The sequence below is a fragment of the Dromiciops gliroides genome, chromosome 4 (genome assembly GCF_019393635.1).
Source record: "Dromiciops gliroides isolate mDroGli1 chromosome 4, mDroGli1.pri, whole genome shotgun sequence".
Lineage (NCBI taxonomy): Eukaryota > Metazoa > Chordata > Mammalia > Microbiotheria > Microbiotheriidae > Dromiciops > Dromiciops gliroides.
In genome coordinates, this window is record NC_057864.1 from 103,590,762 (window position 1) to 103,603,651 (window position 12,890).

Genomic DNA, 12,890 nt, shown 5'->3' on the forward strand with positions numbered 1-12,890 from the left:
AAAAAAATAAAATAAAAAGTCCGTTTTGAAAGTATAAACTTAACGTTATGGAGAATCTCCCTCACCTGTTAATGGTAAACTTTAATGTCATTTCTCCAAATTATTTTCTGATTGTGGTCATTAAAGAATCTATGAGAGGGGCAGCTAGGTGGCTCAGTGGATAGACCACTGGCCCTAGAGTCAGGAGTACCTGAGTTCAAATCCGGCCTCAGACACTTAACACTTACTAGCTGTGTGATCCTGGGCAAGTCACTTAACCCCAATTGCCTCACTAAAAAAAAAAAAAAATCCTTACTTTGCAGTCAACTTGCTGGTGATAAGCCTCTCTGCTCTTAGACTGGAGGGGACCTAAGAAGTCATCTTGCCCAACCCCCTCATTTTAGAAAACGAGGCCCAAAATGGGAAAATGACACACCCCAAATCACCAGGTGATAAGTAGCAGAGCTAGGATTTGAATTTTGGTCCTCTGTCTTACCATCACAGTCCATCCTGGGCCCCAATTTGATATTAAAGTTTGTAGTTGAGATGTCAGTGTTACATACAGGCACAGCCTTGGAGAAACCAGGGTCACCAGGTCATGGCATTAGTTGGTGGCACAGTGGTTAGAGTGTCAGGCTGTGCTGGGCCTGGAGTCAGGAAGACTCATCTTCCTGAGTTCAAATTTGGCCTCAGACACTTCTTAGTTGTGTGATCCAGGGCAAGTCACTTCACCCTGTTAGTGTCAATTCCTCATCTATAAAATAAGCTGGAGAAGAAACTGGTAAACCACTCCAGTGTCTTTGCCAAGAAAACCCCAAATGTGGTCACAAAAAGTCAGACGATTGAAACAAACAGAAAAAAGAAACTTCCTTCATGTATATGTGTGTGAGTAAGGTTTTTTCCATCTATTCATATAACAATTAAATTCTAGCTATACACTTGACTTATTCTAATTTGTTTTGTTATCTCTCTATACTTAAAATATCTCCCCTTAGTCTTATTCATCTTTAAATCTGCCTCCCTCACTCTCAGCCAAGTGCACGACACATAGTAGGTGCTTCATAAATGTGAATGAACGAATGAACGTTTGAAAAGAGATTTCCACCACTTTGTCCAGGGCTTCAAGTCAAATAACCCTTTCCATCAGGCAGTTCTTCCCTGGGTCTGCTCTAAATATTTCATCCTGTAGCCTGTATTTTCTTCTGCTCTGTCTTGGTTGGAGAGGCAGACAGCTGGTGACCCTAGCCCCCATTCATAGAAGCTCCGTGGGGTCAAAAGAAGGAGGAGAGGATTTCCAGGGGTCCCAGCTCTCTGGGAGCCGCCATTGGGGTGGGGGCAGGGCCGTAGCCCAGGTGGTAGGGGCGGGGCCGGGGCCAGGGCCGGCCCGGAGCATCCTTCCCCTCCCCGTGCGCGCTCCCTTCCTTCCCTCAGTCCCGCTTCAGCGCGTGCCCCAGGAGGAGAAGGAAGGAAAGAGGGAAAGGAGGAGGAGGGTGGCGCGCACGCAGGGTGTCGGGAGCGCGCCAGCCGGGCCCCGGGGACGCGCACGGGCTGGTCTCTGCCCTAATGCGGCTGGCGGCGAGAGGCGCTGCAGGCGTAGAAGGGGACAAGCGGTGGCCCCGGCAACCGAGGACCCTGGCCGCTCCTGGACCTGCACCGGAGCCGGAGTTTCGAGCCCTGGGCGTAGAGAGGTAAGTGAGCCCTGGCCCTACTGGGGCGGGGGTAGGGGATGTCGGGAGACTGCAGGGCTCCGGAATCCTGGACAGAGACAGCCCACCTCCAAACCTCCTCCCCAGCATCTTTCCTGTCCTCCATCCCGCTTTCCTCCACCTCTCCATCAGTCTTACTCTTCCTCACTTCCCACATGACCACTTCCTCATTATCCTTTCTCTTTCCCATCCCCTATGAAGGCTGCCTTTTTTCAACATCATCTTTACTATCTCCATCCCCCTTCCTATCTCGTCTCCTCATCCCGTTCCTATAATCTCCCCATCCCCCTTCCTAGCTGTCTCCCCATCCCCCTTCCTAGTCGTCTTCCCATCCTCCTTCCTATCCATCTCCCATCCCTCTTTCTATCCTCCCCATCCCCCTTCTTATACTCCTCCCTATCCATTTCCCCATCCCCCTTCCTATCTAGATCTCCATCCCCTTCCTATCCTTGTTTTTCATTTTGATTCCCCATCTCTGTTCTCTTCACCTTCCCATCCCCTTCTTTTGCCCTATCCTCCTCAATATATTTCTTTATTGCTCCTTCTATTCCTTATCTCTCTTCTGTCTACCTCTCATCTCAGGTCCTAGTGCACAATCCTCCTTCTATTTACCTTTCTTATATCTTCTTTCCCATTACCTGTCAGCTTCTCTCCTTCTCTGTTCTATCACCTTCTAGCCTTCTCACTCCTAGCTCTCCATGACCTGCCTTTAATAGTCCTCCCTCTCTCACTTTGGCCTCACTGTTTATGCCACCTCTCTACCACTTCTTTCTATACTCTATCCCAATCTATTACCCGGTGTTCTCTCTCGATTCCATCTCTCCCTTATCTATATTATTCTTTTTCAGTCAAGACCCCCTTCACTCCCTCTTGGTTAATTCCACACCCCTCTTTAACCTTCTCCATCCACCCTCTCTAGCACTCTCTTCTAAAGCAGATTGCTGCCACTTAATTTCCTTACCCTATTGCTCCATTCTTCCCTTAGAGTTTCTCATCCTTCCCTTTTCCCATCCTTGGACCTGGGTATAGGAAGGTTGAGTTTGCCTTGTTAGAGCTTTTGGCGATAACCTCCTCCCTCCCCATGCCTTGTGCCTTCCTTTGGGGTACAGGGTGTGGAAGTTGCCTCTCTGGTGTTCCTTCCCTGCCTCCAAGCCCTCTATGCCAGCTGTTCTGGTTTGCCTTAGGAGGCTGGTTTGTTTCCTGGTTGGACTTTGTGGTGGGATAGAGTTGAGTTTATGTTAGTGGATTGGGAGTCAAGGAAGACTTTAATGGCTTCATAGATAATTCTAAGTTCTTGTTCTGAGCCTTGACCTGGACATGATGAGAGAAAGGTTTCACTGGTGATCTGGTGTATTTGGATTTTTGGAACAGAATTGTTTCCCCAACTCCAAACAGAGCCACAATGTCTTTGTGTGGCCCTCAGGGCTGGGAGTGGGCAGAGTGCTGAATCATTTGGACTTCTATCATATGCAGCCTCTTGCTGTATACTATCTCCATACCTGGTCCCCTGGGCAAGATCAGCTCCAAGATTTTAAAGCCTTCCCAGGCAGTGCTGTGTGTGTCTGGGGAAGGGGTGGGTAGAGGTGAAGGGGAGGGGGGGGGAAGGTCCTAACCTCTCACCATGGAAGAAATGACCACTATTCTCTCCTGCTTGTCCCCTCATGTCTTTTTTTTACTGAGCAAACTACCCAGTGTGTCTTATCTGCTCTTGTAGTACTAGATAGCTATACTAGGGGAGGGAGGAAGTGTCAACAAGACTTTAGAGGAGACCAGGATCTGGAATTCTGAGGTCTTAGGATGCTGAGGATGAGGCACTCATAAGAGTTGAATTGTTTGCATTAAGTCCAATGAGCCAGACTGATGCATGACCCACAAAAGCCAAGGGACCAACGGATGTAGAGGGACTTCTGTGGACAGAGACAAGGAGTCCAAGGGAGTGTTAGAGGTGATGAGAAGAATGACTCATGCTTCCTTTTGTTCTGATCTCCCTAGCATTCCTCTTTAGGAGATGTCTTCTGCCCTCCTAACCTCTCACTCTCAGCCCCTTGGGATACAACAGGAGCTGTGTGTGTGTGTGTGTGTGTGTGTGTGAGAGAGAGAGAGAGAGAGAGAGAGAGAGAGAGAGAGAGAGAGAGAGAGAGCCCGAGTTTACCCTAAAAAGTATGCTTGCCCTTTGGGAACAGATAAGGAAATCTAGGGGTATAAATGGAAAATTTAGCATGACCCATGACATGGCACTTAACCTTTCTGGGTTCCTTTTTCCTCATCTGTAACGTGAGGGGGTTTAGCTAGATGGCCTTCTCAGTTCCTTTCCAACTCTAAATCTTAGATCCTATGAAAACAAACTGCACATCCACCCCTGTCTCTGTACTGCTCACCTATTGGGGATTGAAGTAGCTTGCTTCCTCAAACTCGGGAGGTCTCCCTTTATGCCTGGTGGGGGAGTAGGAAGGACTGCCTCCTGATTTGTATAGGTAGAGAAATGGTGACTGACTCCTCCTGAATTCAGGTCTGCAGAATCTCAGAACTGGCAGAGATTTCCTAGTTTATTTAGTCCAGCAAAGAAAGACCCAAAGCACGAATTTCTTCCATAGTGTCCCCAACAAGTGGTTCAAATTCCTCTTAAAAACTCCTAGTGTTAAAGAATGTGATAAATGCACTGGATTTAACCAGGTGTGGGGTTTGAATACTGGCTCTGCTACTCATGGAGGACTTGGGCAAGTCACTTAATCTCTTTAGGTTTAGTTTCCTCATATGTAAAATAAGGGGCTGGAATAGATGATCTGATGATCATTTAAGGTCCTTTCTAACTTCAATTCCTTGGACTGGTGACCTCATTACCTTCCCCAGGCAGGCCATTCAGTTTTTGGATAGCTCAAATGTTTAGTAAGGTTTCCCCCCCATAAGTCAACTGGGAATCTGATTTTGTAGCTTCAACCCATTGGTCTTCTTCCTTGCAGGGTCTCTCTGAAAAGAAGAATAGCTATAGCCTGGGAATGCAATTGAGAGTTGATTGAACCATGATTCTGATGATGAAATGATTAAACATTTCAGTTCCATTCAATGGAAATTTTATTGTGTAACCTGTCATCATCTTTCCTGAGTCCCAGCTACCCTGGTTTTGTCACTGACCCCTCTCCTTCAGTGCTCACAGACTGCTGTCCAAACCCACTGAGAAGTCAACACAGAGAGAGGACTTAGTTTTGCCAGCTTTGCTAGTTCCTTGTATTCTTTTGTTGGTCTGGAGTGAGCTTAGCTTGAAGTTTTTGGTGACACATGGAGGATATAGCTAATGTCTTGGAGCTGAAGTTCCTAGATTTTGTCCTCTATGGTTGAGGTTGGGGTCTGTGCAATGACTGAGTCTTAGGCTTCTAAGGCTTTGATCACCTTGTTCCCCTCATTGCTTGTCCCAACTTCCTTCCTCAGCCACTGGAACATTAAAATCTCTGAGTGTCAGGTAATATAAAGAGATGGGAAGGAAGCAAAGAACTTTGTTCTAAGGAACAAAAAGATGCTTAGAAAGTAAGACTGGGTGAGTTAAGCTGGATCCCACTCTATTGGGGGAGTGAGATACAGACTCAGTTTGTTTCTCTATTCCCTACCTTTAGGCAGTGGGGTCAAACTCAAATAGAATCAGATCACTGTGAGACATATGAGTCCTACCTATACTGTATTTTATTTTGCTTCATTTTGTTAAACATTTCCCAGTTGCTTTTAATCTTGTTCAGGTTCACTCATTGGGACTTTTGGTACCAATGCAATCAATGTTGCTACCTCCCTCTCAGGTTCTGGTATGGTTAGTGTTGTCTGGAAATGTGAGCTGGAGCTGTGTGTGGTGATCAGCTTAAATTTGAGTTGTTACCAGACTCCATGGGCTTGGCTGACTGTCGGACCAGGCATTCAGTGGCTGGTGGACCAGAGATTTCATTGGCAAAGATGTCTGGGGGAGCACACATAAACCCAGGATTTGTCTCCTGGCAGAAGTCTAGGTTTTCTGCAGCAGCTTCATCTTGCTGTCAGGCACTAGCTTATTTTCTCAGATATACCAATGCCTGAATTTGCTTGGACATTGGCATTTGTTGCTTCCTGGAGCAGCAAGTTTCCTAGGACCAAATCTTTTTAATTAATATGTTTAGCATCTTCCTCCAGAGGGGTCCCCATTTCACCTCTATCTCCCTCCTCCCTTTAACAGCCAATAGGGTCAGGCAGTCACTTTCCTGTTCTGAATTTCCTACTATGAGCAGAAACAGTTCCTGCCCTCAAGAAGCTCCTAGTCTGGTTGAAGAGACACAAACTGTGATCATGGAGCTCTTCTAGATAAGATGCGGAGTAAGAAGAAATGGAAGATACAGGATCATCAATTTAGAGATGAAAGAAATCTGAGAAGTCCTTTACATCAGCCTTTTCATTTTACAGATAAGGAAATTGAGGTCCATAGAGGGAGTGAGAGGCAGAATCTACACAGTCTTGAAGTCAAGAAGAAGGCTAAGGTGAGAGACTCAACATGGTGGTTGGATAGGCCCAGTGCTAATTCATCTGTCCCTCTCTGATGTGTCATTTATTGGCCAAGTTCTGGCTTTGCCCTTCCTGTGGTTAAATGTTTGAAGGAACATTGTAATTTATCTATTACTTAGTTGAGGTCTTAGAGACTTTTCCTAAGGCCAGGAAATATCTGTTTGAATACTAACAGTGATAGCGTGGTCACTACCTCATAAAGCTGCTAATTTAATTGTTAGGCAGTTCTCGTTGTTAGATCTTCTGTATATAAAGCCAAAAATATGGTCTCAATTCTCCTCAAGCTATATAGAATATTCATCTTGTCTGTGACAAAACTGGCTATTTGAAAGCATCGCTCATGTCATCCTAACCCCTTTCCCCCAGCCCAAAAGGTCATCTCTTCTCTTGTTCAATTTGATACCCTTGGTTTTTCCTTCAGCCCATCCACCATAATTCTAGTCACACTCCTCTAGACTTGCTCCTCTTTTTCATGGTCCCTCCTAAAAATGGTATGCAGAACTGAATATGGTATTCCAAATGCCTTCTGACCAGAACAAAAGACAGAGGGATCGGGCCACCACTTCCCTGGATCTACATACTACATTCCCTGTAACATAGCCTAGTATTGTATTAGCTCTTTTTGTTTACTTTTCGGTCAAGCCACATTGTTGACTCATGTCAAATCAGAGTTTGCAGTCAGCAAACTCTTTAAGTTCTTTTTTTTCCCACCAGAATGTAATTGGTTAACCATGTCTCCCCCTTATTGGGGTGGTTTCATGACTTATTGAAAAGAAGTAGGCTGACTTATAATCCTGTATTGCTCTTTATCCCATCTTCCTTCTCCCATTTTTTCCTACCCAGTGTGGTATATAGCAGTACAGGGAGAGGACATCACTGTGGGGCCTGAGGCCTCCATTTTCATTCCATCTTTAAATCATTTCTACCTTTGACTGAACTTAGGAGAGTTCCTGCCTCTTTATGAATTTCAGGCCTTTTTTCCGTACAATGAAAAGAATCGTGATTTCCTTGTTACTGAAAGTTTTCAAGAAAATAGGTGACCACTTCTCAGAGATACTGTAGAAGGGAAGCTTACTCTCTAAAAGAGATAGCCTAAGTATGTCATGGGCCCATTGGGCAGTCTGGTAAAGTCAGAATAATGTTTTCAAATGATTGAATAAAATGTTAAATTTCAGTTATTTCAGTTAGAGGTTAATGAAAATAAAGATGGTTTTCTGTTGGTTTGTTTTACTTTTCCCATCCCAAGCATGGAACTTTGGAAATCTATCCATGGACCTAAAGTTAAGAACCCTTGATCTAAAAGTACCTTCCGATTCTATAGTTCTATGATTTTAATGTATTCTCTACCGCCTTCCCACAGATTATACTCTGTGATAACCCTGATTTCTCTTTTCTTACTTCACTTTCATTCAAAAAGAGAAGATGAAAGTGCTCTGGGATATTATGGTGAGGGTCCTGGTGATATCATACCTCCCCCTACCCCGGGCTCCTCCTCTAGGAAGCAGCTGCTTTAGCATCTGTCTCCTCTTTCTTCACCTGCTCCTTTTTACTCCTCTTCCACTGCCCCTCCCTGAGTCCGCCCCTCCCCACAGCCACCCTGGCAGCCCCTCTTTCTATCATTATGATGCTAATTGTGTTGTTGATTTTTCCAGATCCTGGAAAGAAAGCCCCAATCTGTTCTAATGAATTTAATTAGAGAGGGGCTTGGAGGTCCTCAGAACCTCTTACCAGGATCACAATAAACAGAGCTAAAGAGATAAACAGGCGCCCTCCCCTCTCTCCCCCTAGCTCCCCTCCAACCCCAGTCAGGGACAAGCTGCCAGAGATTCTGGGCTAGCTGACTTGCCTCCTGGGATAAGAGGATCCTAGCCCTGGGCTGAATGGAGATTTAATATATTCCTGCAGATTGGTGCCTTTCTTGTACATGACCCTACCTTGCCCCATGTTCTAGAGCTCCCATCTATGCCTTGAGTTTTGTTACCAGCCCAGGTGTTGAAGAAGAAGGAACATGGTGGGTGGGCCTTCTAAGCAGATTGTCCTCAAGTATCCTTATTGGTACCTGCTATAGGTAGGGTTCTAGCTGTTGTGGAGGGCACAGAGACATATTCTCTGTCTTCAGGGACTTCAAAGTCTATCTGGGGGGACAGGGCCACTTTTTTTTTTTTTTTAGTGAGGCAATTGGGGTTAAGTGACTTGCCCAGGGTCACACAGCTAGTAAGTGTTAAGTGTCTGAGGCCGGATTTGAACTCAGGTACTCCTGAATCCAGGGCCAGTGCTCTATCCACTTCGCCATCTAGCTGCCCCAGACAGGGCCACTTTTAATGGGGGAAAAAAAGAATAGTGGCATAAAACAACATAAAATGAATGGTATAGACAGTAATTACTATAGGAATAGTAATTACTGTCTATACCAGAGAGAGCACTGTGATCTTTTTTTAGTGAGGCAATTGGGGTTAAGTGACTTGCCCAGGGTCACACAGCTAGTAAGTGTTAAGTGTCTGAGGCCGGATTTGAACTCAGGTACTCCTGACTCCAGGGCCGGTGCTCTATCCACTGCACCACCTAGCTGCCCAGAGCACTGTGATCTAAAGTAGGTGGGGTTCTCTTTCTGGAGAAGGTGGGACTTGGACATTGATGAGGAAAGAGGAAGGGAAAAGGTATTTATGGAAAGGAAAATTATATTAACTGTTGAATTGAAGGGACTTTTATGGTTCCTCCCTTCCCCCCAAGCTGCTAGTGAATTTCCCTCTGAGATTGCCTTGCATTCTGCTCTGGATAAATTCTGCATGTATCATGTGGTTTTGATGTGGTTTTTCTAATTAGAATCTGAGCTCCTTAAGGGACTATTTTTGGGGGCAGCTAGGTAGCACAGTGAATAGAGCACTGACCCTGGAATCAGGAGGACCTGAGTTCAAATCTGGCCTCAGACACTTAACACTTACTAGCTGTGTGACCCTGGGCAAGTCACTTAACCCCTACTGCCTCACCAAAAAAACAAAAACCAAAAACCAAAACAAACCAAAAAAAAGGGACTGTTTTTGCCTTTCCCCAGTGCTAAGGACAAAAACCAATATACAATAAGTGCTTAATTAATGCATGTTAAGCAACCAATTGACCCTAGCCAGTTGGTATAGACCAAGTTTAGGAAAGGTTTGTAGAAGGATCATAGATTTAGAGCTGGAAGGTACCTTAGAGGTGATCTAGTCAGAGAAATTAGATGACTTGTTCAGGATCACACTAGTAGTAAGTGGGCAGACATAGAATTTAAACCCATCTCCTTTGACTCTACATCCATTATTCTGGATTCCTACCATACCACACAGCTATCTTTAGAGAGAGCTGCCATGAGCACTGAAGTCAGGGAGATGTAGGGTTTTAATCATACCTCATTATACTTACTAACCATGAAGCCCTAAGTAAGTCACTTAACTTCCCTAGCTCTCAATTTCCTCATCTGTAAGATGAGTAGGTTGGATCCAATGACCCTTCCAACTCTAAATCTGTGACTTCCTAGAAAGAACAGCCAGAAAGTGAATTTTTGCTTTTGGCATTGGTGGTTGCTAGGATGGCCAAGATGAGAAAGAGTGAGCCTCAGAGCCTTCTCCAAGGTGAGTCCAACTTTGAAGGCACACACACACTCTTCCTTGCTAACACTAGCCAGTTTCCTCCAGTCTTAAATTTCTTGGAACAGTCTGTGGAAATTCCCAGATCTGGGGTCAGTAGGTTTCATGCCTTTCTTCCACTTAGTGTGCACTAATGAGAGTCCTGGGGCAGTCTACATGCACTGGTAACAAACATGGTCCTAGTTTCAACTCAATTAAATTTTTTTAAAAAACACCATGTATTAAGCTGTTTAGAAATGACCCCAGGCAGGAAGGAGACAGGGTTTCACAGATGTATCCCAGTTGTAGAACTAACAGGGGAATTCTTTGAAAAAATTCATATCAATATCTTTTGTTCTTATGTCACCTTTATCTATTGTAACCTTGAATAATAATGAAAGAGAAAAACAATTCAGCACCACTAATGAGCACATCAACAAAGTCCAACATCTTATCTACATGCAATATGCCAAATCTGTAGAACCCCACCTCTCCAGAGGCTAACCTGTGTTACAGTCAGGACTTGAACCAGCTCAGAAGCCTTCACTCTCACCACCCTTTACATGCTGACAATAACACATATACAAGAATACACATTCATTTCCCATCATAGTTCTATAAACTATATTTTGAACCAGAAAGTACCCCCTTACTTTATAGATGTGGACACTGAGGATCAGAGAACCTAAGTCACTTACTCAAGGCCACACAAAAAGCAAGTGTCAGAGGCCAGATTTTAGCTCAGGTTGTTCTGATTCCAAGTCCAGCACTATATCCATTATATTGTGATGCCTGGTATGAGATACTGTTCTAAACCTAATTTCTGCCCCAAACTGCCAGGTTTTTTTTCATCAGTTTTTGTCAAATAGGGAGTCCTTCCACTACTAGTTATGTCCTTGAGTTTATCAAACACTGGGCTACTGTTGCATCTGCATCTGGCTTATCCAGTCTGTTTCACTGATCTACATATATATATTGGGGGGGCAGGGCAATGGGGGTTACACAGCTAGTAAGTGTCAAGTGTCTGAGGTCGGATTTAAATTCAGGTCATCCTGAATCCAGGGTCAGTGCTTTATCCACTGTGCCACCTAGCTGCCCCCTACTTTTATATATTTTTAAAATCCATGTCAAGTAGTTTTAAAGATTGTTGCTCGATTATACAGTTTGAGGTCTGGTAATGCTATGCCTCTTCATTACTGCTTTGTTTCTATTATTCCCTTTAAGATTTTAGACCTCTTCTTTCTCCTATATAGGGAAGAAAAAATTCCGTAAAGACTCTGAGTACATTAATATCGTTGCTGTGGTATGCTGCCTCTCAGTAATGAGAGGAGGCACAGAAGCAGCATGGCTACTATATGTTTAAGATCCTATGCAAGATGCACTGTCTTCACTTGCCCTATGACTATGGGAAAATTTATAGAGCTTAGTCTCCTCATCTGAGAGGGAATCACCTCTATCCTTTCCTCCCTACTTCATAGTGACACTGTGTAGACAAATGAATTTGATGGGGAAATATACTAGGCAGTCAAATAGAAAATCCAGGTGCTGGAGTTAGCTTAACTTCATCAGTGAAGGAACATGGGACTGGACTGAAATTTCAAGTATGTTTTTCCTTGGAGCATTCTGACTTGTGAGAACAGCCTGAGTCTTATTATTTAGCAGAGTCATGGACTGTGCATCTGTTTTTTTCTTTCCATATCTTCCCTGGGCTGATGTATACTAGCCAAGGAGTGAATTTTACTATAGCCATTAAGAGGTAAAAGGGAAGTATCTGTGTGTATATGCATGTGTTGTGTGTGTGTGTGTGTGTGTGTGTGTGTGTGTGTGAGAGAGAGAGAGAGAGAGACAGAGACAGAGACAGAGACAGAGACAGAGAGACAGAGAGAGACAGAGACATAGAAACAGAGAAATCTGGGAACACTCATCTCCATTGTATGGTTTTCCCAGATGTAAGTGACCTGACCTTTTTAAAAATGATGTCTTTGGGCCTGGGGGAAATTTGCTGCTTTAAAGATAAAGTCCCTCTATGATCATCCATAGCTTGTGAGAGGAATTATGTTGGGAGCTCAGCTGGAGCCCTGTGGCCGAGCTGTCACTGTTTGTTTTTTGGTTTGATTTTAACTTCTTTCTCTTTTCTCTATGAGTTCCTTCCTTCTTTACCCCCCCCCCCCCGCCCCGGGTTTCTTTCTTTTTTTTCTTAAGCTTTATTGATGACTTTTATTTTACACCATAGTTGTTTCTGGAAATACCCTTCCTTCTGAAGAATGACAGAACTCTTGAAACAAAGAAAAACAGTTACACACACAACATCAAATACAGTGACTACATCTGATACACATGCAATATTCTTCCTTAGCAGTCTCCTGTCTCTGTTGTGAAGAGGGAACTATGTTTCATGATGTCTCATTGGTGATCATTACCATTTTTTCAGCTATTTAGTGTTCGGTTTCATTTTTGTGATCTTTTATTTACATTCTTGTGGACATTTTGTGTATTGCTCTTGTTCTTACTTTTCCTCCGCACTAGTTTATGCAGACCTCATTTTCCCCTAAATTCCCTAACATTCATCATTTCTTACTGCACAATAATATTCAGTTACATTCACGGGGTTTTTTTAGCCATTCCTCAATCAGTTGCTACCCATTTTGTTTCAACTTCTTTGCTACCACAAAACATACTGCTATGGATATTTTTTTAATAGTCAACAAGCATTTATTCTGTGCCCCCTTTTTTTCTTTCAGCTCCTTTGACTCATTGGTGAGATTGTTGGATATGAACATTTTAAGTAATTTTTTTCCTTCTCTTCATATCCCTCCAAAACCTACCTTGTATTTATCTTGTATAGTTTGTTTATATATATATATATGTTTTCATATTGTATATTTATATCTAGGACTGTAGAGAAAAACCTGAAGCTCTCTGCACAAATATGCTAAGCTCCTAGCTTCTGCAGGAGGACATCCCCATTAGAATTTAAGCTCCTTTGGGATAGAAACTGTTTCACTTTTGTCTCTGGATCTTCAGTGCTTAGCACAGTGCCTGGCATGTCGTAAACACTTAATAAGTGCTTGTTGATTGATTTCCTTCT

The 12,890-nt window shown here is 43.7% G+C and overlaps 1 protein-coding gene across 2 annotated transcripts in view; it reads left to right on the top strand.

Moving 5' to 3' along the window:
• Positions 1 to 1,517: 1,517 nt before the first annotated feature.
• Positions 1,518 to 12,890, top strand: part of NFASC (neurofascin) — a 256,804-nt gene continuing 245,431 nt past the window's right edge. For both annotated transcript variants that reach the window (XM_043963346.1, XM_043963350.1), the window contains exon 1: positions 1,518 to 1,667. In XM_043963346.1, coding sequence (XP_043819281.1) covers positions 1,543 to 1,667 — 125 coding nt within the window. In that variant the 5' untranslated portion in view covers positions 1,518 to 1,542. The remainder of the gene's footprint in view (positions 1,668 to 12,890) is intronic.